General features: G+C 49.5%; 1 protein-coding gene across 1 annotated transcript in view; it reads right to left on the reverse strand.

Moving 5' to 3' along the window:
• Positions 1-3,083: 3,083 nt before the first annotated feature.
• The window catches only part of HGD (homogentisate 1,2-dioxygenase), a 24,536-nt gene continuing 2,793 nt past the window's right edge, over positions 3,084-24,826 (reverse strand). The window contains exons 2-14 of the mRNA XM_009639094.2: positions 22,332-22,403; positions 19,665-19,753; positions 17,881-17,986; positions 14,327-14,386; positions 13,781-13,872; positions 13,120-13,154; positions 11,851-11,930; positions 11,622-11,721; positions 9,310-9,434; positions 8,600-8,704; positions 7,285-7,411; positions 3,832-4,013; positions 3,084-3,215 (exon numbers count right to left, since the gene is read on the reverse strand). Of these exons, the coding sequence (XP_009637389.1) occupies positions 3,084-3,215; positions 3,832-4,013; positions 7,285-7,411; positions 8,600-8,704; positions 9,310-9,434; positions 11,622-11,721; positions 11,851-11,930; positions 13,120-13,154; positions 13,781-13,872; positions 14,327-14,386; positions 17,881-17,986; positions 19,665-19,753; positions 22,332-22,403 (1,305 nt within the window). The remainder of the gene's footprint in view (positions 3,216-3,831; positions 4,014-7,284; positions 7,412-8,599; positions 8,705-9,309; positions 9,435-11,621; positions 11,722-11,850; positions 11,931-13,119; positions 13,155-13,780; positions 13,873-14,326; positions 14,387-17,880; positions 17,987-19,664; positions 19,754-22,331; positions 22,404-24,826) is intronic.

Raw genomic sequence — 24,826 nt, forward strand, 5'->3', positions numbered from 1 at the left:
TTGCAGTAAACTTCTGGATAAAATTACTGTACCAGACTTGGAAGCTGACATTGTCATGCTGCGTGTGACTAGCATTTCCACTAATTCTGTGATTCTTGTGAGTGGGAGACAAGAAATAAAAAGATAAGGATTTTTATTTTTGACACTGATTCCCTTACAGCATAGGAGAATTCCATTTCACCCCTGCAAATGAGCCATAATTAAAAAAAATACAACCCCCAAGCATAACTGAACCGTGTGCCTACAAAGATGTCTTCTCTGCTTATTGTGTTAGGAACCCAAGTCTTTTCTGCCCAGGTCAACTGGTAGAGGGGGCTCTGGAATTGTTACTGCTGAAGTCCTGAAATGTGAGTGCAAGGAAAAGATTTTTAATTCAGACTTGAACTTTCACGTGGTCTGTAGGTGCAGCCATGATCCAAACAACCCTCTTTCTTCAGATGTTCTACAGGAGCGGTTTCTTCCCAAATGTTGAGGTGCATGCTAAAAACTCAGTCTGATGCAAAAGTTGAAAACTTCCCTCTGCCTGCTGGGAAGGAAGCCTGTGTTCTCGACAGTGAAGTCAGCGAGATCAGCTCTGCTAAGTCCCTTTCCTGCGTGATTAGGATCTAAGTGTGGGCTATTTGCAGTTCCTCTTCATCAGAGTGAGTTGATGAGCTTTTTTACAGAATCAGGGAATGGCTGAGGTTGGAAGGGAGCTCTGGAGCTCATCTGGTGCAGCCCCCTGCTCAAGCAGAGCCACCTTGAGCAGGCTGCCCAGGACTGTGTCCAGGTGGCATTTGAGTATCTCCAAGGATGGAGACTCCACAACCTCTCTGGGCAACATGTGCTAATGTTCAGTCACTCTCACAGTAAAAATGTGTTTTCTGATTACTAATTTAAAAAAAAAAAAAAAAATTTTTTTAAAGACTGTTTCCTGTTGTAGCTCTTCCCTTTCCTTTCTGGGTCATGAAACGTTCAGGCAGTGGGGGCTTGGGACTAAGGCTGTGCACAGCAGCTGTGGCCTGCTTTTGCCATCCCTTATGTGCTCTCAACAGCCCTCTTGCACCCGTCTCTGTGGGTTGTTCTTCTGCTAGCTTAACTAAAGCAAACCCAGATTGTTCTCTCTGCAGAACAGCTTCTAAAAGACTGTCACAAATGATACTACAAGATACGGCTGTGGGTCAGTGCAGAGAGAGAGGCATCAATGCATGGAGAAAGCGGTAGTTGGGGAAAGAAATAATTGCTTGTCTGAGCGTGCTAAATTAACAGTCTTCTTGCTGCCACAAACTAATTTGATCTCCCAGGACCCATTTCCTCAGCTAATTGGAACTTGAGTTGCCACACATGTAAATTCTCCCTTGCAGCTGTATTTGTTTCAGGACGGTTGAGCAAATGGTTCGGGATGGGTTGTGGATGAGCACAGCGCCTCGAGTCTTTTAGGCCAGCCTTGGATTGATGCTCGCGGCACCTGCCACAGCCCTTTTCCTTTGCAGCCGAGAGTGCCTGATGCTACGTCCCTGCAGATTTGAGCATGGTGCTTGGGGAAAGGCTGCCCTACTTTTCTCTCTCTCGTCATTTGCAGAATTCTCTAAGCTGTTTTTTTACAAGGAGCGAACGTGCTTTGCTACTGGAGGTGGGGTTGGTGGTTTGAGGCAGTGGTGCTGGGCGCTTAGAGGAAGGAAAGGGGTTTCCCTTCAGAAATGTAGGGTGAAGACAGGAGAGTGAATGTGCCTCGTGGAATTTTACCCTTGACTGATGTGTTACCAGCCGTGTCTGCTTCAGTGATGAGTCTACAGCAAGAAAAACTCAAGCCTGCAGGTCACTGGATGATAATTTAGGTCCCAAAGAGAAAACAAGCTTTTCCCCTTTGCCTGTGAAACATTTAGACCTCATTTATCCGTGGATCAGTCTGATTAAATCAGCTTCTCTGGCAAATTGATTCTCCTGAACGTCCTTTTCTGAGCTGGCTATTTTAGAGTAAACATCTCCCTGCAGATTTTATAATGTAATACTTTGCTCAAAGCTGATGCTTTTTTTCCCCCAAGGATCTGGTGCAGATCCAAAACCAATGATGGATGTAACTGACTGAAGCTAGGTGTTAGAGCTCTACATTTCCTTCTCTTTTGGAAAATTGAGGATTGCTTCTCTTGGGAAGTAAGAAGCATAAATCCTGATGGCACCAAGTTTAGTAACAGTTTGGTAGGTGCTGAAGTACAGGCCTGAGGTTTGGGGTGCCTGGGCTGTGCTCCCAGTGCCCAGCCTACCTGGGGCTTTGCTTTCTGCCTCTACCTTGTGGAACTCACCACCCGGGAGTGAGGCTTGCATACTCCAATGAATTTTGAGGTCCTCCACGATGTTGTCTGCACTTGAGCTTTCTTCCAGGTACCTCCCTGGGAGCAAATGCCTGGACTGGCCAGACAAGCCCTTTTGCATTCGCTGTGCTGCAAAGTAGCACTTAACTAGGGAGAAAATTTGTCAAGTGCTGACAAACAAGTCAATGTTGAAGGATGTCCAGAGCATGGGGTTGGGGAGGAAACTTTCCCTCAGTTAGCAGTGAAGCGCTTTGGATTCTCCAACTTTTTCTAATTTGCGATCTACTTTTCTGATAATCAAGTCTTTCCTCAGCAGCCATCTGCAGAGTTGAATGGCCTGCTCTAACAGGAGGCTTAGGTCTGCTAGAGCCTTCAGCTCTGTTTGGAAAGCTCTTCCCCTACAGACAACATAAAATGCTTTATTGATTCCTAGTTTCTCCCTGTGAAAGACACACTGGGTTGTATTTTCAGGAGGCCCTGTGTGAATGGGGGCTGGCTGTTGCCTCATATCTGCACCAGGTACAGCATTCACACCAACATAGTGAAAGCCACACAAGTACTTCAGCTTCAGCGTGTCACCAGGAAAGCTTTAATTGGCTACTTGAAAGTTAAGAATAATGGTAGTTTTTTACTTCCTTTCCCAAGTTACATAGGGATGATAACTTTTGTGGCTCGGCGACTGCTGGAAATGCCAGAGTGCTCTGCATTGCCCGAGTCTACTGTGCCACCACATGTAGGTACGCTGGATTTTCCTGTCTTCACTCACGTATTGCAAACAAGAAATACTTCTCTTTACTTGCACTTAGGGTTGAAATGGCTTTTCAGAGGTTCCCAGCACTTATAGTAGTTTTTATCTAGGCGCTGTGAGGTCTGGAGGCCCCATCTGGTGACGGCCATACTTAGGGATGATTCGAACATGAAGGCCTGTTGGGAAGAGGGAAGGTAGTTTAGGGCAAGAAAGTGAGAGTTTGCATCCAGGCAAGGTGGTTCTGCTCTACCACAAACAGGAGTTGCGCACATGGTCCAGCCCTGCCAAGCTCTGCCTCCAGCCTGAGCAACCCAGGGGAAGAAAGCTCTTCAGAGCTGGCATTGCAACGCTGGTATTAACCAGGTCTCAGGAGTGACTTTGGATTCCCTGCATACCCAGGAAGGTCATGTTGTTCCGAAAGCTCTACTTCAAGGTCTGCTGATGTTTATCATTAGATTTTAGGGGGTGGAGAAAGGAGGACAGTCAGGGGGTTTGTTTCTTTTTCCATAGGCTAAGACAAAAATTAAATTAATCAGCATGAAAATTCCCAGCTTCCTGCTTAGGCAACAATTTATGTGGGCAGATGATCAAAGCTGCCTGGCATCGCATGTCTATGGGGAAGCTCCTGGGAGTTGAATGGTGCTGATGGGTAAAGGGAGGTGAACACTGCAGCTGTTTGGTCCAAGTACTTTTCCAGCTTGCCAGCAAGAAGCTAGGCTGTACTTTGAGAGTGGCACAGCCGCAGTATGCCATGCTGTGTTCGAAATCTTACTGTCTCCCTTGGCTCCTTACCATGGTCCCTTCTGCAACTCTCTCAGGCTCCAGCTTGGCTTTGCTCGCCTTCTCAAAACAGTCAGCATCTGGCCCGTGAGGAGTCATCATGCTGTGCAAGCTGGCCCCTCCGGGCAGGAAGCCTTCCTCCTTTGCTTCGTAGTGGCCTTTGATGAGCCCCATGAACTCACTCATGCAGTTCCCTGCAGGAGGCATAGAGAAGAGGTTGCAATGCAGTGTGATTGGGAGGCATCACAGCTGGGCTGGGAGCTCCTTGAAACCCACAAGCTAAGCTCGGCCAGACAGTGGGTGGAGTGGAGGTTCCTAAGCAGGGTATCACAAGAGAGGATATCAGGGATCCTACAGGTAATGCTTGTAAGGCTGTACAGGTTTTATTTTGCTCTTAATTATCTGGACGCAGAAACTGAGAGCTCCCTAATGAAGCTGCATTGATGTTGATAGAGCTGTGCTTTTCCTACCACCTCGAGCAGTGTAAAAGTACTGCACCTGCATACGGACTGCATGGTGTAACCTGATATTTACAGGCTTGGATTAGAGATCTTAAAGCGCTGAAGAGAAAGTTCAGTATAATCATCCCTGTGTTACAGGCACTGAGGCACAAAGTGCCTGGCTGGCGGTCTGGTGAGAGAGCCTGGTTTGCTGTCCCAGGTTATAAGCTTGGAATCATTTTGTTTGATATTCCTCTACGACCTCCAGTCCAGCCAGGCGCTTCAGTACCTTGTGCTTTTGACTCGTGCATTATTTCCTTATTTCTCAAGAGTCACTGTATGCCCAAAGACAAGGAGCCAAATTCATCTTTCCCCAAGGAAGAATACTTTTAAGTAGACCCTCTGAAACCAATGGAGTAATACACCACTCGCTTAGGTAAGGGTGACTATATCTAATCACCCAGTACTTACTGAGTTACGCTCCCTGTAAGGGAAGTACTCTAACAACTGCCACCCCAAGCTCTCAGCTTTAGTTGACCTGATGTGACTAAACAATACAGCCACTTTCTACTTAGCGGTCGGTTTTTGCAAAACCAGGACACGCTTCTCTAGCCTATGTTATATATAGCCCTTTTAAGCCACTAGCTTGGTCTTCGTTAAGTACAATCCAGGGTCTGAAATGTTTAACAACAAAACTAATTTAGCTCGAAGCAGAGTTGGCCTATGCGTGTATGCAAACATTTATTAATTTCCATCCCAAGTTGTCAATATCTCATGTAAGACCAGATTGTTATGGGCTTTTCACTGACCTCGCTCGTGTGCTGCGCCGGGTGCGCTCAGACTGCTGTACAGCCCCTAAGAGCTGGATTGCCAACGCGTCTGCAACAGCACTCATACTATTGCTTAGGAAGAACGGGCTGGTGAGTAGGAAACCAGGCTAGGGCTTAAGAGATGAGCTGAGTCTAGTTTCTTATTCACTCGCAGATTTCCTACATCACCCCAAGAACTTAGGCACGCCTCCATTCCCTATCGATAAAACAGCATTGTCCTCTACAACCAGGATACTGTGAAGTTAAAATCCCTTAGTGGCCATTAGGTGTTAGGTCCCGCTGTAACTGGAATCACACAAGTTCTCTCCCAGATGTTGATGCAATATATGGTTTAAAAGCTGTATCAGACACATTTTTTAACCTGTGTTCCAAAGTCCCTAGTTGTAATTCACAGCCTCCAAGGATGTAGAAAGGTGACCAAGAGAAGTCAGTATTTATGAGCTGCACAGCCACCTCTGTGAAATTGTGAAATTGTTACGGTGTCTAGAGGGAAGTTTTTTGACCACCATTGCTGTATTTATTCTTGGTGCAAAGTTAAGGCAAGACGAAAACCATGACTCCGAGTGCACCAAAGTTCTCTGAACACAGGCTTTCCACTGCACCTGAGAAAGAGGAGGCAACAGGGGATTTTGGGCAAACAAAATAGGCCTCTTGTAAAACGTTTGGAGAGAGGGGAGTTCAAGCAGCACTGAACTTAAATGCTACTCCCACCTGAGTTGCTTTGTCATGTTACGCCTCTCTAACGGCACAAGATTCTCATCACCACACTAATTTCAGAGGGAACCAACGTGCAGTGTCTCGATAACTGACTGTTGCAACGTCTGCTTTACCTGCTCAAGCTCTGCCCCTCCATGCCTGGGGCTAGAGTAGGCAACCAGCCTGCTCATCATGAATTTAGTGCTCATGCCCATGGCCGAGGTACCATGGTCAGGCGAGTAGCTGTGGTAGCTGTCTGCCTGGGTACTCTTAGCTCACAACACAGGCAAGAGAATGAGAGTTATTTCAGCCATCTTTTACCACAGACTAAGCAAGGTTGAACAAGTTCATGCTGTTCAACACAATGCGTCCGTGGAAAGTTAGCAGAACTCTACTTATACGCGGCAACTTAATCATGGTAAACTGGCTGTGTCTCTCACCTTTCAGGGTCTAATGAAAGAGGTAAGTGTGACCTGGCACTAGCTCAGCCGGTCAGGAGATGTGTTTCCATGTCCCGCTCATTAACGGGAATGAAAGCAAAATGACAGGGCAGGACTTCGCCTGTGGGATTTATTTACTTGGATGGCGGCACAGCTGCACACTGTGCTTGCAAGCGCCACTAATTCTGCCAGCCCCCAAGATGCTTGGAAATATGTCTAAGTAGCAGGAGGAGCTGGCTATTAGACTGTGGTTAGTAAGTGTGCAGAAAGCCTCTCAGCACTTCAAAGTGACCATAGTGTGACCTTGATAGCTGCTGAGATGGGGCCTTTTAGCTGTCGATCGAAGGGGGTGCAGCATGAGCAAGCTTTCCCCCTCAGTCTTGTAGAGCAAGTTGCCTCATCCCTACCCTGGGCAATCCCACGTGGGCAACTGGACTTCCAGTATCCATTCAATGCAATATGTGGCCATGCTCTGCCAAGACGAAACCAAAAAACTGCCAAAACCAAACTGGCCCTGGTGATGGCAACCAAACCCCCAGAATCAATCAACTGCCTGAGAAGGAGCCCAGTTCCTGATCTCTGGCTTCTTAAATGTCAGAGGTACCCCCATCACTCTGTATGTGGTGAAGAAGGGCTCAGGAGAGCCAATTCCATCCTTTGCTGTAACTTTGATTTCCCCCTGCAAGTGGCTTTGAGCAGCTCTACGTCTCTCTTGGTTCATGGCTGGATGATGGGACAATTTCTGATCCATTTTTGCAATGTCAAGTTCAATATGGACCTGGTCTTAGTGGGAGCCCCTGGAGTCCAAGCACATCCATCTATGCAGATGCCACCAGCCCATCACCTCTGAGTTTTCCCGAGATGCTCTAAATAGGAACATCTTTGGGTTTGTTCGTTTTGCAGGGAGGACTGACCGACTCCAAGAAGCTGACACCAACTGTGCCAAGGGCAACAAATCAGACTGCTGCTTCCCTGCGCGTGCTCTCAAATAAATGAAGAGTTTCTTTTTTTCCCTGCAGTCCTGGGGACTCAAGCACAACCAACAAAGAGCAGACGTACGGTGGTAGTATGGTGGGCGGAAAGTGTTGTTAGCTACCCCCCATCGCGGGGGGAATATGACGAAGTCAGCGAGTGCCACTCCAGGACGGGTCGACTTGGCTGTCAGGACAGTGAAGATAGAAGGATCCTGAAAAAAGCAAAGCAGAAAGCATGGAACAGAGCAGGGCTCAGAACTATCTGCTCAGGTCATCCAGCTGGTAAACCTGACTGATACAGCCTTGCCAAAACACTTTTACCACCTGCAGCTGGTGGTGTGGGTGAGATCTGTAGCCCTGTGTGACAGCACCCAGCATCTCGATCCCATGCTGAACATGGGAGACAAATGATGGGACTGGATGGTTCTTCCTTTAGGCAGCCTTGGAGAGCCTTCCCTGCCCCAGCAATGATGCCCTTGGAGCTGGCGGCACAGATGCAGGGGAGGGACAGCCCTGCAAGACGGGATACTGTAATTCCAGGAGCCGTCCCCAGCACTCCTCCTGCCACAAAACTGTACCTCTTCCTTAGCTGGTTGCAGAGGATAGGAGCAGCCTGCTGGAGGCATCTAGCCTCACAGTCCTGTTAGTTTACAGACAGGGAGAACAAAGTGCAGGGAAATTGTGGCTTGCTTCAAGGATTTTTGAAGTCTCTAGTCCAGTAAAGTGATTTTCTGGGCTTTGATCCCAAAACCATCCTTCTCCTGGCAGGTTTTTCTGGAGTTTAAACAATTCTTTCTGTTGGTTGTCTCACTAGAAATGCTTCAGTCTCCTCGCACACCCACTTGCAGAAGCAGCGCCAAGAGATGGCATCGCTGCGGGTACCTCTCCCACTGGGCTGGTTTCCTTTTTAGAAGAGCTGCTCACATTAGTTTTGGCTTCCGTTATTTTCTGTAAGATCTAGAAATTATTGAAATGAAAGCTGCCAGCTCTTTGAAGGAATTTCAGTGCTGGGCTCAGAGGAACCAGGGAAGGAGTCTGTGCAATTGCAAGAAATAAATCAAGGCAAGAATTGGAAGCAAAAGTCTTTTTGCTGAGCTGCACGGTGTGTGTTGGCTTCAGAATTCAGCTCTTCTCCAGGGTGCAAAAATTCTATGCTAAGCTGCATAAAGCTGTTTAAGAAGCTGATCAACCTCCAGTTATGTCTTTGTACCGCAAAGGAGGTTGTCTTTCTCTACAAGAGCTTGGTTTGGGCCCAGGGAAAACAGCACAAGCTATTTCACACTGTTTCTTAGCACACAACATATTTTTTAACAGGCGGTGAGCCCCTGGAGCTCAGGGTGAATTTGGATGGTAGGGTATCCATGCAGCATTGTTTTTCCTTGCTCAGCTCCAGAACTTACCGCATGGTCAAAGGCAACAGAATTAATGACCATGAATTTTTCCAGGTGGTATTTATACGGCGTGTAGTTCCCATGCCAGGCTACAACATTGAAGGGGGAGAAATCCTACCAAAGCAAAGAGACAGAGGGTTACCATACACAGCCTTCCAACTTGCTGCACATATGCGGGGCATTACTCTTCCCCAATTTAAAAATGAGTTTAGTGCTGGTGAGAGGTACACCGGCAGCCTGGAGCACAAAGTCCTTTCAGCACAGCCCGACATTGCCAGGACATGGTTTTCCTCAGCATTTCCACTTGGTGAGCCTCAGCCCTCCCTCTGGGGTTTGGTCTCTAAGGGCTTTTGAGTGCCCAGGCAGTGCTTGAAGAAGGCCAGCTGCAATGCTGGCTCTCCTGTGAGGAAACCCTGGCTTTTCACAGCAGCCCCAGCTCCTCTTTTCTGAGCTGTCACTGTGAATGTATGGCAACAGTGAGGCAAAGACCGTCAATGAGTCTTTGGGCAACCAAGTCTTCACAAACACTTTTTTCCAGACTGAGGAGCCTCATCTGGGAAGACGAATGAATGACCCCACGAGGCAAGGGCTCAGTCCTGCTCCTCTTAACCCAGCAGGACCTCCTGAGCCTACGTGCATGCTACTGAGTTGCATATCCCAGGCCATGCACTGGTGGTCACTGCGCTTCAGTGTTACCTGTTCTCCCAGGGCATCCTCACCTGCTGGGCTGCGAACAGCTTGCCCTGGTACTTGCTGATCACTGTGTAGCCCCCCGGCACTTGGCGGTCCTCATACCATGCGATGGGCACCAAGAAGTCACGCGGGTTGGCCAGGCCATTGGCTCCTGCAAAAGAAAAAGAGACACCAGAGCTCTTTGGGCAACCTGTGAGCAAAGTGAGAGGCTGCCACAATTTCCTGGCTTCGTGGGTGCCCTTCTGCATTTTGAATGACCTTACTGCTTCCAGGCCCACTACAAAACCTGAAATAGTCATGTACTTTCTGTGCTCCTACAAGCAGGTAATTGTAATACATCCTAGCATTTAAGTCCATGCTCCCCTTATGTGACTAAGACAGGTCTCCCCTAGTTCCCTCCTGAACAAGATTGGTCTTTCATCCTCAATTAAAGGCATGTAACAACTAGGAATTACGCAAAAAATGGAGGGTGAGTTGCGCTCTGTTCCTGGACATCCTGCTGGTTGGACACTTAGCCACGCAGAAGTTATGAGGCATGTCATGAGGGGGCCAAATACATTTCTGAATGCTTGCAAAAAGAGTGATAAAATAAGAGCTAGTGATACCTACAGACTCTGAGCATACTGAGGGGTTGGTTAGCGTGACGAGTGCATTTTCAAAGTGCAAAGCACCATACGGGTGCTGAAGTATTATTATTCTTCTCATTAGTATTATTGTTACAAAGTCGTTTCAAATTTCTTGGATAAAAATACAGACATTACTACCTGCTGCTAAGGTTTAACAGTCAGTGCTTTTCTCCAGCTGTCATTTTTCAAGTGAAAAGTGATGTTAGAATAAAGTAAGACTGAAATACAAAGGATCATGGTCTCTGAGGGGAAGGTGGGTAGGTGGTGAGAAGAGGAGCTCTTATAATTACCACCTCCTGAAAAGGTTTACAGGCAAGCGCACTCATTTTCTTCTCTCCAGAAAGTAAACCTTATAATAGATTCCTGCCTTCTGGAGACCGAACACCACCCCCCTCCCCTCCAAACCCAGTCCAACAGTGTCTGAAAAACTAGTGAATGGGAAAACTTGTTACAAACAGGCTGGGGCAACAATATCATTAATCGAGTGGAGCAGGCACAGAGCGCAAGAAGTGGGTAAAGGCAGGTAACCTCAGCTGGCTGAAAGGAAAGCTGCTGAAAAATCAGAGTAGGTTCAGTGTGGAAAGAGATGTGCCCAGCATGTCACACGGGAGAGATGCTCGAGTGGGATCCCAATTAAATGGCTGCAAATTGGGTTGCTTCCCATGGCAAGAACAACCAGCTTCAGTTTCACTATGGCCACGAGATGTTTGCAAAGGCCCTCTGCATGCAGATGGGCCGTGCCAGGCTTGTTACTGATTGATAATACCTAGTCAGTTAATTTCAAGCACAGCCAGTCTTTTAGATCTCACTGAGAGCTATAAACCAAGCCCAGACTAGTGGAGAAAGAACCCCAACCCAACCTAAAATGGAAAACAACCAACTCCAAACCACCAGTCTGAAAGCAGAGAACTATTGGTTTGTAGTTGGCTGTAGCTGTTACAAGGGAAGTTTCACTTCCTTTCTCTGAGACAAACTCAGTAGCAGTAGCCAGGAGGTGTTTTTCTCAGCAAGAAAAGTTTGGAGGCGCGTGCTCCCGGGCTAAGGAAGGTGAAATAACCTGAGCTGAGCACCTCCGGAAAGCTGTGATTTATGAGCAAGCTAGACCCGTGCTCAGTGAAGGCAGATCCACCCTGGCAGCACAACACAGAGATGTGAATGTGTTGCTGATCCCGGTCCTGTGCTGCTCATTCCGAGGAGAACAGCTTCTGACACTAAGGCACTCTAGAGCTCTAAGGTGTCTCTGTTCACAGAGCTGGGGGAAAAAGCACTTAATTAAATCTAAAATGGGACTTCAAGAACATCCATCATCCCTGAAATCTGCCTTTCCATTCACCGGGTAAATTATCTCCTATTACTCCAGTTTATGCTGTATCCATAAGTAAGGGGTATCAGTGATGATGGCCTTTTGAGTTTGTTTTGGTAGGAATCAGAGCCAGCAGATAGGGACTCCCAGAAGGGAAGAGAGAAAGGGGAAAATGGGGAGAGAAATTGTCCCTTCAGTCCCAGGGGAATCTTGGGACAACTGAGCTGTCACATTTTTGGGGGGGGATGCTTGCTCTGCTGAGGAATAACAGTACTAGGGTGGAAAGCATTTTTGGGAAGGAGCATGTGCACAGGAGGATTTATTACATAGGAGATAAAAGGATGGATTGGGCTTGCAATTCCTGGCTGTCTTTATGAAATTCACTGTAGGTCTGATGGGAGATCATTACCAATGGGTCCCAGGTCAGGCAGCTCGAAGTGTGCCCCATACACCTCCAGGATGTAGCCTCTGGTCTCTCCAAACACCTCCACACTGAAACGCATTCCTTGCTGGAAAATGAAAGAAGATACTAAAGTCCTCCCAGGACTTTCCTGACAAACCAGGACCAGCTGAATGCTGGGACTGGCTTGCTCCAACGTTGAGCTCTGGGCCACAGGCAAGGTACAGTCAGCCCTTACCTGGATGACGCAGATTTCATTGGGCTCCACCAGCATCTTCCCAAACTCAGTTGTGATGAGCAGTTTCCCTTGTTGGGGCACTGTGGAAAAAAAATGCAGGCAGAGGGGCTGAAGTGATGCAGTGAATGCCTTCCTCTCCATCCACGAAAAGAACTGGGGCTCCAAGGAAGAGGAATGGGCCCTTTCTGACCCTGCTTCACAGTGGGACCGGGCTCCCTCTCCCACGCCAAGCCTTGCAGCAGAGATGCCTGCACTGGCGGGAGAGCTTCCAGACCAGCCCCGCGGCCCCCACATCACAGCAGGTGCCTGTGTGAGGTTAAGCCATCCATCACCTCACATTCCCTTGATGTAGGGTTTGTGCCACAGACACCAAGTCCAGATAAATGCGTATTGATATATTCGTGTCCATATCATGATCTTCACCTAAAGTGGTGCATCCTTGTCATGACCCTGGCAGTGTGAGATGTCTGGGAACAGCTAATTTCCTGTGCTTTCTGAGGGTGAAAGTAACGCTATGCAAACGTCTGCATTATTTTCTGGGCTGTCCTGGCACAGGAGAGCTCACATTTTGACTTGAAAAACTAGCAGATTTACAAAACCTGTCCTAGCACTTTTACTTCACGGTAGTAAGGGAGGAGAGTGAGAGCCATTTAATAGCTATTTTATGGGAGAATTGCTTCTGTTGGTGACCTCAAGGCATTTCTCTCCTTCGGTCAAGAAAGATACAAGCAAATATCAGGCTTCTGATACCGCTCAGAATATTTTTCAGCATGTGCGCGCTTTATGTGCCAACCTCAACACTCATCGTGGCAGTCTGGTTGCCTGAGGCTGGCAGAGCGCAGGAGCTAAGCTGCTGTGCCAAATACTCTTGGACTGAAGCAACGAAGGCATCTAGCTGTAAACTGTTCAGAAATCCTGAGGCTTATGTTTTTCCCAAAAACCTCTGCCTGTAGTGTGCCTAATGCTAATCTGGTGAGCGCTGGGAAACGATCCCTGAGCGCCAGGCCAAGGAAGCTGGGTCACTGCTCAAAACCAAAGCTGAGGTCTGGCACAGACGTGCGCTGCCTGAGCTGCACAGGAGTGGTGTGACTCCCCCCCCAATAGACCAGCTGGTGCCAGACCACCAAATCTGGATGGCATGAGGGTGAAGCCAACCATCCCATCCAAATCTTGGTTGTAGGGCCCTGGCTCTGGAGGAACAAGAGGCAGGCAGGTGGCAACCCAGGCAGACCCTTGTGGGGGAAAGGAAAAGCCAAAGCATCAACTCACCAATTAGGAAGTCACCATCCGAATTATAAAGGCATCTGAAGAAAAAGGAGAATAGGAAGGGTCAAGGTGCTGTAAGCCCCAGGCACACGCCACAGCCACAGCTGGGAAGTTTTGAGCTGGGAGGTTGACATGGCAGAGGTCTCCCCTTTGGCAGCAGCAGCAATGCTATTGCAGGTCAGTGAATGCAATACATGGGCCGGTGCACAGGAGATGGGGAGGTTTAATGTGCATGGCCTAGAAGCAGGATCTCCTCTGACCTCCGCCAGGTCCCTGCCTTTCTGGCCATGGGTGCAACCAGGGCTGAGTTCCCCCAGGAGCTGCTGCAGAGGACAGCGATGCCCATCAGAGGCTGTATGCGTGTTGACCTCTGAGGAGCAGCTCCAGATCCTGGGATGAGAGCACCTGGTTCCAACACATCCCTTCTTGCCACATTCCCATGCCCAGCTCTGTCCTTCTCCTGGTGGCTCCCCACCCACTCCCACAGTGCTTGGCCATGGAGCACAACCTGCTTCACAAACACCTTTGCCTGGGCACACAGGAACACAGGGACATAGGGACAGCATCACTGGGAGCAGTTGGACTCAAGTACAGAGGTGACAGACATACACATGCAGGTGGCCAGCCCAGGGCAGGCTGAGCCTCCAGTGGAGCAGTCACTGACCTGTCAAGCATGGAGGTGTTGCAGACAAAAATATGGACGGCGATGCCATTGCGTCCTCTGGGCTCACCAGCGCCGCACAAGGTGTGCAGTCCCTAAGGGCAAACCCAAAGCACTGGGAGTGAGCAGCAGGCAGCGGGACAGGGGCCAGACCCCTTTCCTCCTCTCATCCCATCCCCTTGCTGGGGCTCACCCCCTCTCCCAGCTTCCCGTACCTCTACCAGTGTTTGGCCAAACAGGTTGGCTTTACTTTAATATCTGAAGGGTTTGTTAGCAATCTGTGTAAGCTGGTGTTTTCCAGCCCAGGGACTGGGGACAGCTGGGGGTAAGGGGTTCTTTGAAAAGTTCCTTGAAATGCAATGAAGAAAATCTAGTCTACCATCAGGTGGTTGAATCTGGGATCCTCTCCCCTCCCACAGATGCTCTGCAAGCCCAGAGGTGTCAAACCCACTGCTGTTAGCCCAATGCTGAGCATCCCATGTGCCCCGCTGCCCCCTGAGGGGGAGCAGAGATGGAGGATGCCCAGATGCCCTGGTCCTCCAAACTTACGCTCACAAAGTCCAGCTTATTCTGAGGGGCTTTCGGGATCTCAAAAGGTTTCCATCGCAGCTAGATCACAGCAAACAAAAAGCAAGAAAGCAATGCCAGTGGTTACAAGGCAAACAGCAGCAATTCAAAAGAAAGCAGATCCCCATCCCACCCCTGCTTCCCTGCCCTCTGCCAGCTGAAGTAGCTTTCTCTTTCCTCTTTGCCTTGCTTAATTGAGTTTACCAGTTTCTTTAGTTTTATGGACCATTTTTTTCTTTTCAATCACAATTTTGTAAAATAATTGGCAGGCCTGTGTAGCACCAAGGTTTAAAAAAAAGTCCTATTTAAAAGCTGTCTTTTCCTCTATTACTAACAGCACTGTTGAGAGCAAAAGAATTCAGATGAGCTGGCTTTCCACAGCCAAATTGTCATGGTCCCATGTTCCACGCCACACCGGATGATTCACTCCCTCCATGACCCGAGGATAACACTCCTGTTTGCTCCACCTCATTTTCCCCACATCCGAAACAGAAATATCTCTACTTGCGTGAGTGGGAGCTGCGAGCAGCACTAATTACTTCTTGCAAAGCCTGACGAGATCCTTAGGGAGAAGGTTCCAGAGGAGTCCGTAGTATTTATCGCTGCTGATATATTAAGGGTCTTTGCAGCTCTTGGGAGCAAAGTGCAGTGGCCGAAAGCCCCTCCCCGGAGGGGCGTTCGGTGCAGACCAACCCAAACACCCCAAATTAGGAGGATGTTGATGTGGCCAGCTGCTGTATATATCGCCTGCATTGATACGCTTGACCCCAGATGAAAGTGCCTGTGACTCTGGGCATCCACGAGAACCTGGCAGCTCTTGATACGTTTTTAGGCTGGTTCCCTAAGAAAACAAAGCTTATGGGACTCTGTCTGTGCCTGCCGCTCCCAAAAAATTTGAACTATGTGAAATTTCAGCTAAATTTGAAAGGATACAAAGACACTAAATTCTCCCAAGCCTCATGGAAGTTTTCCAAACCCAAATCAAAATGTGGGTGCCCAGGTGACTTGTCAGGCTCTCCTGGAGAGCCGGCCTTGGGAGGAAACAGGCAACTGTGCCCAGCGAGTGCATCTGCGAGCAAAGCTGAGCAAAGCAAGGGCTCATTGCTAATTAAACTTCTGCACCCCAAGCTTGACCCTGTATCTTGGCCCTCTCCACTCTGCTCTCTGAAGACATCTGCTTCCCAAGGGCATCCCACTGCCACAGCCTTGCAGCAGCCCTGGGTCACCTGGGTTGGATCCATCCCTCGTCTTTTCCTCCTCCCATCCTGTTTGCTGCCCAACAGGGGCACATTTTCCTGCCCAGGAGACCTGGGTGGCTCCATGCCAGTGCCTGCTCAGGGTCACACTGCTGGGGTGCCAGACAGAGGGGAAGAGGCTCCTGGAGAAGCTGCATATTCTGGGTGGAGACACCAAACGCACCTGCCAGCAGATCAGGTGTGAGCCTTGCAAGGTATCGACACCTCACAGAGGAGCCAGTAAAATAGTGCTGAACCTCAGGTTTTGCTTTTGGACTTCTTTAAAAAATGTTTTCCTTTGGTTTCCAAGACAGTCTTCCAGACATGAGCCAGAGTCAGAATGTTCTCCAGAGCCTGCTGCCACACCCAGCAGTGGGACCTTCCCTGGCTCCCCTTCATTTCTTGGCAGCTGTGAAGGCCAGCAGTGGCATCTCAATGTGAACTGTTCCTCTAATGATTGTTTTAAGCCTTCAGGGCTGGGAACTGGGACCCAGTTGACAGAAACCATTGGGAAGTACTGACAGAAAGGACATGTGGAGGGACAAAGAGAAAAGACCCTGAAGGCCAGGGGGGAGAGAGAGGGAGGGAAGGAGAACAGGCAAAAGAAGAGAAATAAATATCAGGTATAAAAATGGTCTAAAGGGAAGCAAATTTTCACACTGAGGAATATGGAAGATGACAGCAAGTCTACAGATGAAGTAATAAGTATAGTGGGGCAACATTAAATGATATTTTTTCCCATTGACTTCAATGATCTTTACCTAAGGTACCTCCATGTGACCATCCTTTTAGATGGATGACAATCAGGAAAGCTCCTTAAGTGAGCTGGGCGAAACACAAAGCATCGCAGGGAAGTGTTGGTCTTGTCCAACAAACTGAACCTGGTCTCTGGCTCTGCTTCAGAGAGGATGAGAAGGAAAGCTGGAAGATGGCTCCCACTTACTGTTAGGAAATAACCCCTCTGGGTTTGATGATTGCCACTGAAAGTGGTGAGAGCAAGAGTGGGCAGGAGCTTTGTTGCTGTTCCCTTAAGTTAAAGATGTACTACATGCAAATGGCTTGAGATGCTTGAGAGCTGGAATTACCGTAATCATAAATAACTCTAATGATAGATGCAGGCTGTGAAAGGACATCAGGGATGGACAAGGTGGTAACAGAAGTCATTGGAGCTTCAATTGGGAAGGAGCACCAAAGGAACCTAAATATGAGCCTGTCACCACTCCTTGGTCAGTGGCTGGAAAACACATTCCTGCAGAACTCAAAAGTATTTAGACAAATGGTGAGGCTTGCGGGAGGCTGGAAATTAGCTAGTGATCATGCATCAGAGGGCAAAACCTGAGAGGAGTAAAAAACAATGACAATGAGATGATGTTGAGAGGAGAATGGCAGTAGGAGAGAGTCAGATTAGCAAAGCCAAATGTTCTGGGCCTGGCAGGGAAGAAATCATGATTAAAGATGATGGCAAGGCCATAACAGAGGAAGACAAATGCTGTGTCTCTGTGTGACTCTCCAGAATGAAGCTTGATTTCCCATGAGGGCTGCAGAGAAATGGGCTGGCAGCCAGCAGCCTCTCTGAAAGCACAGGGAAGGAGGGGATGAATGGCAGAGACATGCTGCTCTCTCTTCTCCCAAGTAACTAGAGATAGGACAAGAAGAAATGGCCTCAAGTTGCACCAGAGGAGGTTTCGATTAGATATTAGGAAAAATTTCTTTACTGAAAGAGTGGTCAAACATTGGAACAGGCTGCCCAGAGAGGTGGTGGAGTCACCATCCCTGGAGGTGTTCAAAAAACGTGTAGACGTGGCACTTTGGGACATGGTTTAGTAGGCACAGTGGTGTTGGGTTGACTGTTGGACTTGATGATCTTGGCGGCCTTTTCCAACCTTAGTGATTCCATGATTCTATGCTGCTTTGCCTGCCAGGCTGGGGCATGATGAGCCCTGGATGGGGGAAGCTGAAGAGGAAGAGAGAGCAGCCTGAGAGGTGGCCAACAGGAGCTCCCAAGAGAGATGCTAGATAGCACAGACCAAACCCTGTGACACCGTGACCATACTGGGAAGCAGCACAAGCATCCATCAAGGTGGGAAGCAACAAGCATTGCATAGAGGGCTGACCTTCCTTGGATGATCCATAGGTGAGGAACGACGGGTGGCAGTCAGGACCCAGCTCCTGTGTTGGCCAGACCCCCAGATCCCTACGGCTCTCCTCAGAGCTCTTGCAGCTCAGTGCCTTTGCACCCCTGGTTAGCTTAATGTTTGACTGTCCTCTTGGCAGGACCCGGGCTCTTTCCAGCACGGTTACCTGGTTGGGGTCAGGCTCGACTTCATCCCAGTTGTGTGTCAAGTGGCCCTCCTCGAGAGGTTTGAAGGGTTTGTGGCAGACCGAAGGCAGGATCCGATACAGCCAGCTACAAAGAAGGAGAAGACCTGGATTAGCCTGGGGAAGAGGTTAACCCCCTTGGGTGGCTGCCGGCTGATTGAGCTCCTGAAAGAACAAATAACATTTACATCGGTGGCAACTGGACCAAAAGATGCATTAAATATCAAACATCACCTCACAGAGCCAGAGACTTCCAGAGAGATGGCTCTTTATTATAGGCTCTAAATACAAATGTATGCTGTTATATGTGGGTTAATGTCAATACGTGTGCTTACATATAACTGCATATGTTTACATTCACACACACATATATGTATGTATACAAAAAATAAAGATACAGCTTTATCTGTGGCTGAAATACAGCAATCCCTGAGGTGGGGAAAAAAAAGGCATATTTAAACATAGCTACAAAGCAGCTCAGACAAGGCAGGGACATGCACGCTGTCTAACTGAAAGTACAGAGGAGCTTTCAGGAGACAGAAGGTCAGAGCCAGTATCTGAATTGGGATGGATTGCTGAAGGTAGCATCCTATGCCTCGCTGGCCATGCCCATAGGACCACCACGAGCCCACGCAGTGAAGACCAGAGTTTTACGTGGGATGATGCTTCTTACTGATGTAGGAGGTCCCCCGTGCCTCCGTTGCTGCCTGCGACCGACACCCATGGCTGCAGCCCCTACCACTCCACCGTGCACAGGCTCAGCCAAGCCCCAAGCTGGGCTTTTAATCAGGTGGGAGAGCAGAGGTAATCAGGAAAGCCTGAGCTAGGCAGGGCTGCCAATGCCTTTGATGTGTTAACAGCGGTGGTTGCAGTTTGGGTAGGTGGGAGAGGGGAGGAGGGAGCTCTCCCCCGAGAGCTGGAAAATTTCCATCAAGGACATCTTCGTGCAGCAAACAATGATTCATCCCTTTCCCACGCACACCACGAGCTGGCACCAGCCCGGAGAGCAGAGCTCTGCTAGGCAGCTCAGATGATGCATTTGCCTTTCATTTGAACGAACAACAGAAGGGACAGAAAAGCTGCCGTGGGAGAAGCAAAATGAGAAACCCATATTCTGCAATTTGGTCATGGCTGGAGCATGTTGACTGGGACAGAGTGCCGGGACGCTCGCTGGTGGCTGGAGCAAGCTGTCCCCTGCACTGCTGGGCACACAGGGTAGTAAGCAGCATGCTGGGTGCCTGGTGCTGCTCTGAGCCCCTGGCCAGCCCCAAAACAGGTACAGCCTGAGCTAGGGCCTCACTGGCAGGATCATCCCTTTGGAGGAGGGAAGAGTCCTGCTCAGAGGTTTGGTTTTGTCACTGTCCATCAGGTGCCTACCAGTGCCAGTTGCAGCGGTGACATTTTCATGGTAGCATCAGGGCTGAGACCCCGAGGTTGTTTTGCACAGCACACAGCCCCCCTCTGGACCATCTGGTGCCCGTGAACATCCCCTCCCCTTCCTCTTCTTGCTCAAAAAACCATTTTCTTCCCCATCCCGACACCCTCTTTCTCAGCATTTTCACAACCTGCTTGCCCCACCCAACCATCCTCTCCCTCTCCTGCGGTGTTCTGCCCTTGCCCCTCTCCCAGCACAGGGTGGAGGTTTTCGGATGCATGCTTCACCACCGCCAGCCACCCAGGCTCACAGAAAGCCTGGCGGCACAGCAGCAGCCTCTCCTCGCCCCAAGCACCGCATGTCACCCCCCTGCTGCTGGGGGTCACCATACCTTCGCTTGTTCGTGGGCCGGGGACAGGTGAAGGCAGAGCCCGAGAGCTGTTCCGCGTAGAGGCCGTATGGGCAGACTTGCGGGTTATTCTGAAAGGGAGGAGAAGGAAAAATAAGGAGTGAGACGCAGTGGCATGGGATTTAGCTCTGGAGCCCCCGGCAGAGGATCGTGGCCGGTACCCGGTGCCTGGATGCCATGGGGTGGACTGTGCTCCTGAGTCAGTGCATCAGCCCCAGTAGGCTTATCCTCTTGATCCCGTGAGGCTGGATGACCTGCAGGTACCAGCCAGACCCCAAAACCCATTCCCACATGCAAGGGGCTACAGAAGTGCCCTAAGGAGTTGGCACAGCCACCAGGGCAACACACGCACTGCTAGAGCAAGCCGTACAGGGCAGTACTTGATAGGGTCGGCGACAGGAACGTCAGGGAAAAGGGGATTATTCCCAATGCTTACAGACTGCAAAGCAGACTATTATTATGCACAGATTTTTTTGAGACCAAGCATTCAGATGGGTTGTCCCAGAGCATCACGTCTGCCTGGCTTTCCTGAGGGCTGATAAAGACTCGCAGCAGCAGCTGCACCTTTGCTTCTTCCCTCCCATGCACTAAATGCCCCCTTCTTCTCCTGCCCTCCAGGAGGGATGCCCTGAATCGGTGTTTTGGTGGTGTGCTGCTTCCTCCTTCCAGTGCTGTGGGCTGCCCAGGAGCGGGAGCGACCTGTGTGGGAGCCTTTGCTTTTCCACAGGGCTTCTGCGCAGTGACCGTCCTCCTTCAGAGTACAAAGGGGGCACTTGCCCCTTTGCAGAGCCGAGGGTATGACTAGCACAGGTTTAGCAGCCCTTGTGAGTTCCTAACTGGAGGACAGAGCCCTCCCTTTCAGAGAACAGAAACTAAACTTTTTGATCTAAGTAGGCCAGCATCTATTTGTTTGAGATCAGCAAGAAGCAAAGGCATCCAAGAACTGCAGGCAATACCCCGGTGGGACAGCCATACACCATTTGCTATCCCATCTCCCTCCTGCAAGGTCTAGTTCAGCATCCTGTCACCCTGCTGGGGCTGAGCGGATCAGCCGCCCGCGCCGTACCAAACGCTGCCCTGACAGGTGGGCAGAAGGAGGAGGTAAATCTCTCATAACGCCACGTAGCTTCCAGCCCTCAAACTCCATCTTGTCAGTATGGGTATGCAGTGAAGCAGGGGGATCAATAGCCCTTGTCATTTTTATCTTAGCCAGCACTGCTGCAGATGCCAGTCTTATAAATACTGCAGAGGAGAAAGGATCCACCCCTGGGACTGGAGATTTTTTTTTGTCTAACTCATTTTCTGATTTTTCTATTAACTCTTTTGACGCCGAGTCCAAACTCTGTCCAGACAAGGGTACCTCCACCAGAAGCTGGAGGGGTCTCCTCGCCTTGCAAGTGGTGCTGCTCTGGGAAATCACGAAGAGCACATCCACCACAGCCCACTGCCTCTCCAGACCAGCAGTCACTGCCATTGATCTCCCAGTTTTAAGGTGCCTCTTTCTTACATCTTTTCTCCACCCATCTGATATAGCCAGCCTCAGAAACAGAGACACTGCACCAGCTGAGCCATCAGTCTGATCCAGCACAGCAGTTTTTCTTTCTTGTGGGCACACTGTAGGCTGGAAGGCTGACCTAGGGGACATATATAGGCATTTCATGTGTTTTGGTGTTGTGTGTTACTAGCCACACTGGCACACAACGTGTAAAACATCAGAACTGGGGAGATCCAGAAAAGTCAGGAAAAGCAAAGGATCCACCCTTTGGTTTGGAGTTCCAAACCCGGAGTTCCAGGTTTGACCTTAATTCTGCTGGCCTCTTTGCACAGGGGATGAAGAGGAGCTGACTTGCACCAAGGGGTGTCACTGACTGAGCATAAAACGCTGCCATCCAAGCCCAAGGGATTACAGGGCATCCAAGGGAGGGCACAGTCAGCCTCGGAATGTGTGCTGGTGTAAAGGAGACCAGCGTGAAGAAGATGAGAGAGCTTTAATTCTTCAGGATTTTGTTCCTGCCTCTGCAGACTGAGTGGCTAGAACCACATGGGTGGTGGGTCCTTTCTTTAAAACAGAAAGACCCAACATAATTTATTTTAATCTAATACACGCAGAAGCTATTTACTTTTAAGAATGAATCTGTTGGTTTATTACTACAGGTGCTCATGTCCCCTCCCCTAAAGAAGGTGCTCTCCTGCCAAAGGCCTATAAGTCAGCTTCATCGAACCCAGTTCCTACAGAAATCCTGAAAGCTGACTCTCCTGCATGAGCATGTGTCTCTGCCAAGCTTCAAACTCCTGCTCCGGTTTACTCCAGAGCTGATGGCTTCCTTCTCAGTGTGGCTGAGACACTTCTATAGCAAACTCCTTTAGGAAAAATGGTGTTGAGCAGAGGTAATTCAGGGAAGTCTTAACCCCCTAGGTGAAACCTGGAAGCTTGGGATTAATTTACTTAAAAATAGAAAGTATGAATGGAAAGCTTTAATTCTGATTTTTGCCAGCATATTATTATTCCAGTCCTGCATAAAGAAGGCTCCTGGAGACTTTTGTGGTGGCAGAGAGGAAGGAAACACGTTAAGATGAAAAGAAGCCCAGGGAACAGATAGTCACTCTATTCCATGTCATTTTAATAAAGCACTTTAAAAAACTCAGTACCTGTCCCTCCGGTAAAGCCCCTGGACAGCGTGGATCCTCAGAAACATGTTCGTTTCCAAATCCTGACATGTACTGTAAAATAAACCACACAGCTCATCAGTATTTTGAAAACACAAGCAAAACCTCTCCAGACAACCCGTCCATCTCTTCCCATGCTTTTTTCCAGGCTCTTTGTATGCATTAAGACTTTCTCAAGTGATCTACTTGCGTATTGCCACAGACGGTTTTCACAGCTCCAGGGTTCACTTCATGAGCTAACTGCGTGGTGGACTGGGAAGCACAGACAGGATTTGCTCTTCTGCTAAATCTGCATTTACATTTTGACCACGTTCTGCACCGTGCAGGCACTTGAGAAATAAGCCAAATATCACATATGCAGTCAGACTCAAGAACAAGAGGGTGATATGCAGGAAGAAGAACTATGCAGCAACATTATGGAGGTGTGCTAGTGCTGTCCAAGTTAAATCTGACTTTGCTTGAATCGCAGATGTTCAAAAATCTGCAGACTGCCTTGCAGATTCGTGCACTGAATCATGGCCCTCGGATGCTCAGGGACTGAAATTGGGAGTTGTTTGGGTGTCAGGTTCTTGTGACACATCCCCGTGACCATCAAGGAAAAGGTCAGGAAGTAGTTGGGATGAGGGAGGAAAGGGAACTTGGCTGGGACATAGACTGTGTCCCTGATTTTCCCTAAATCAGAATCACCCAGTTGGGCGTGAACTGTCCACCATGGTAGTAAGCAAGAATTAATCCATTACCAGGTGATAATCTGGATGGAAATTGTGAATGGAAGAGACCTTCTCCCATGCCTGCTGTGCCTACAGCTGCTGTGGTCCGAGGCAGAGCATGGCTAAAAGCCGCAGGACCCCAGGGGATGTGGCTCCCAGCTTTGTGGCACTGAGAAAAGCCCCACAGTAAACCTGAGAGACGCAAGGGAAGCAGGTATAACAGAGACCTTAGCTTTGCACTGACAGAAACGTAACTACAGTCCCTTCAGATGCTATAGAAAGGCACAAAGCAACTCTGTTGAACTCTGTGTGAACGCAGAGGTGTTTTGGCAGCGATCAATGGCTCAGCTCCGTGGCCTGGGGAGAGAGTTAAATATTAATGCTTCCCTCTACCAACTGCAAGGGTAGCTGGGGCTACTTGTCTGCCTTCACGCGGCAGCGCTGGGATGGCAAAGCCCACGAGTCCCTGCGCTTGGCTGTGGGAGGCTCGCCTGCTGCAGGGGGGTGGCTGGGGCACTGCCACGCTCTGCGCCCCAGAAGCTGCTGGGGGGGGGTTCCACTGCTGAGAAACCCCTGCAAGTGGCTGGCACCCTCCCTCGGTACGGTGCGACCAGGGGCAGAGGTATGGCACAAAGGTGGAGTGACAAATCCCCTATACCTGGTTTATTATGTCCTTATAGCACCCGGATTATTTCCCCCAGGGGTTCTCAGTCTTGTGCAATTTGCAGCCACCCCCCCTCCCCTCCCCAAAATTTCCCAGCGTAGCAGACACTCAGAGAGCAAACCTGAAACCTCCTGAGAAAGTGTGTGCTTTCCTCAGGCACCTTTCAGACCTGTAAGAAAAGTCCATTCCCAGGGGGAGCCAGGCTGGCTGGGAGCCCTGCTTAGCCTGAACCTGAACCTGAACCATCTGGGTTTCTGTTGGGTTCAGGGAGGATATTTCTCTCCTTCTTACAAACGAATGAACGTACATCCCTAGGACTCTGCTCTCCACTGGGTTCTGCAAGAAGCTTATTGATATGCAAAGCAGCAGGTCACCTAAGCAGCCTTGGCGAGTGTATTGTACCAGAGCATTTCTTGCCTTTTTTTTTAATATCTGATGGGACTGCAGCAGTTCCAGAATTAACTGAGACCTCCGCACTGCATACTCCTCTACCAGCAACATAAAGGTGGTGGGAGCGTTTGCCTGTGGGGCAGCCTTGGTGAAAAGGGGAGGAAAGGGGGAAGAAGAGGAGGAGGGGGGCCTGCTGATTTTCTGGAGGCATAGCCAGCAAGGGCCAGCAGGCTCTGCCTTTATATCACAGCAAGGAGAGGGTTAATACAACGTGCAGGCTGCTTTGCTGAGCATCACCTGCAAAATGCTCGACTTAAATTTGGGGGAGAGCAGGGGGGATGACAGCCTGTGGTTCTTCGGTGGGTTTGTGTATCTGGTAGCCAGTGTGTGCTCCCCGGCAGCCCCCTGCCACGCTGCTGGGGCAAGTGGGGAAGGAAGCACAGAGGTTTTGCCATGAGAAATCCATTCCCTGTCCTTCAGGCTAAGAAGCTGGTGACCTGCACAGCTGGCCTGCCCATCCACATCTCCCAAAGCCCCTTTGCTTCTGCTTGCTGGACCAGAGGGAGGAAAGAAAACCAGCTCAGTGGTGAACATCCCGTGCCAGTGGCTCCTCCATGCCCATGTTGGCGCTGCCCAGCACCTCTCCCGGCCCCGCCCGGGCGGCTGGCTCCCAACACAGCGATGCAGGCTGCTTCCCCCTGGGATGGATGGAA

Source organism: Egretta garzetta, unplaced genomic scaffold, assembly GCF_000687185.1.
Source record: "Egretta garzetta isolate BGI_Z169 unplaced genomic scaffold, ASM68718v1 scaffold85, whole genome shotgun sequence".
Classification (NCBI taxonomy): Eukaryota; Metazoa; Chordata; class Aves; order Pelecaniformes; family Ardeidae; genus Egretta; species Egretta garzetta.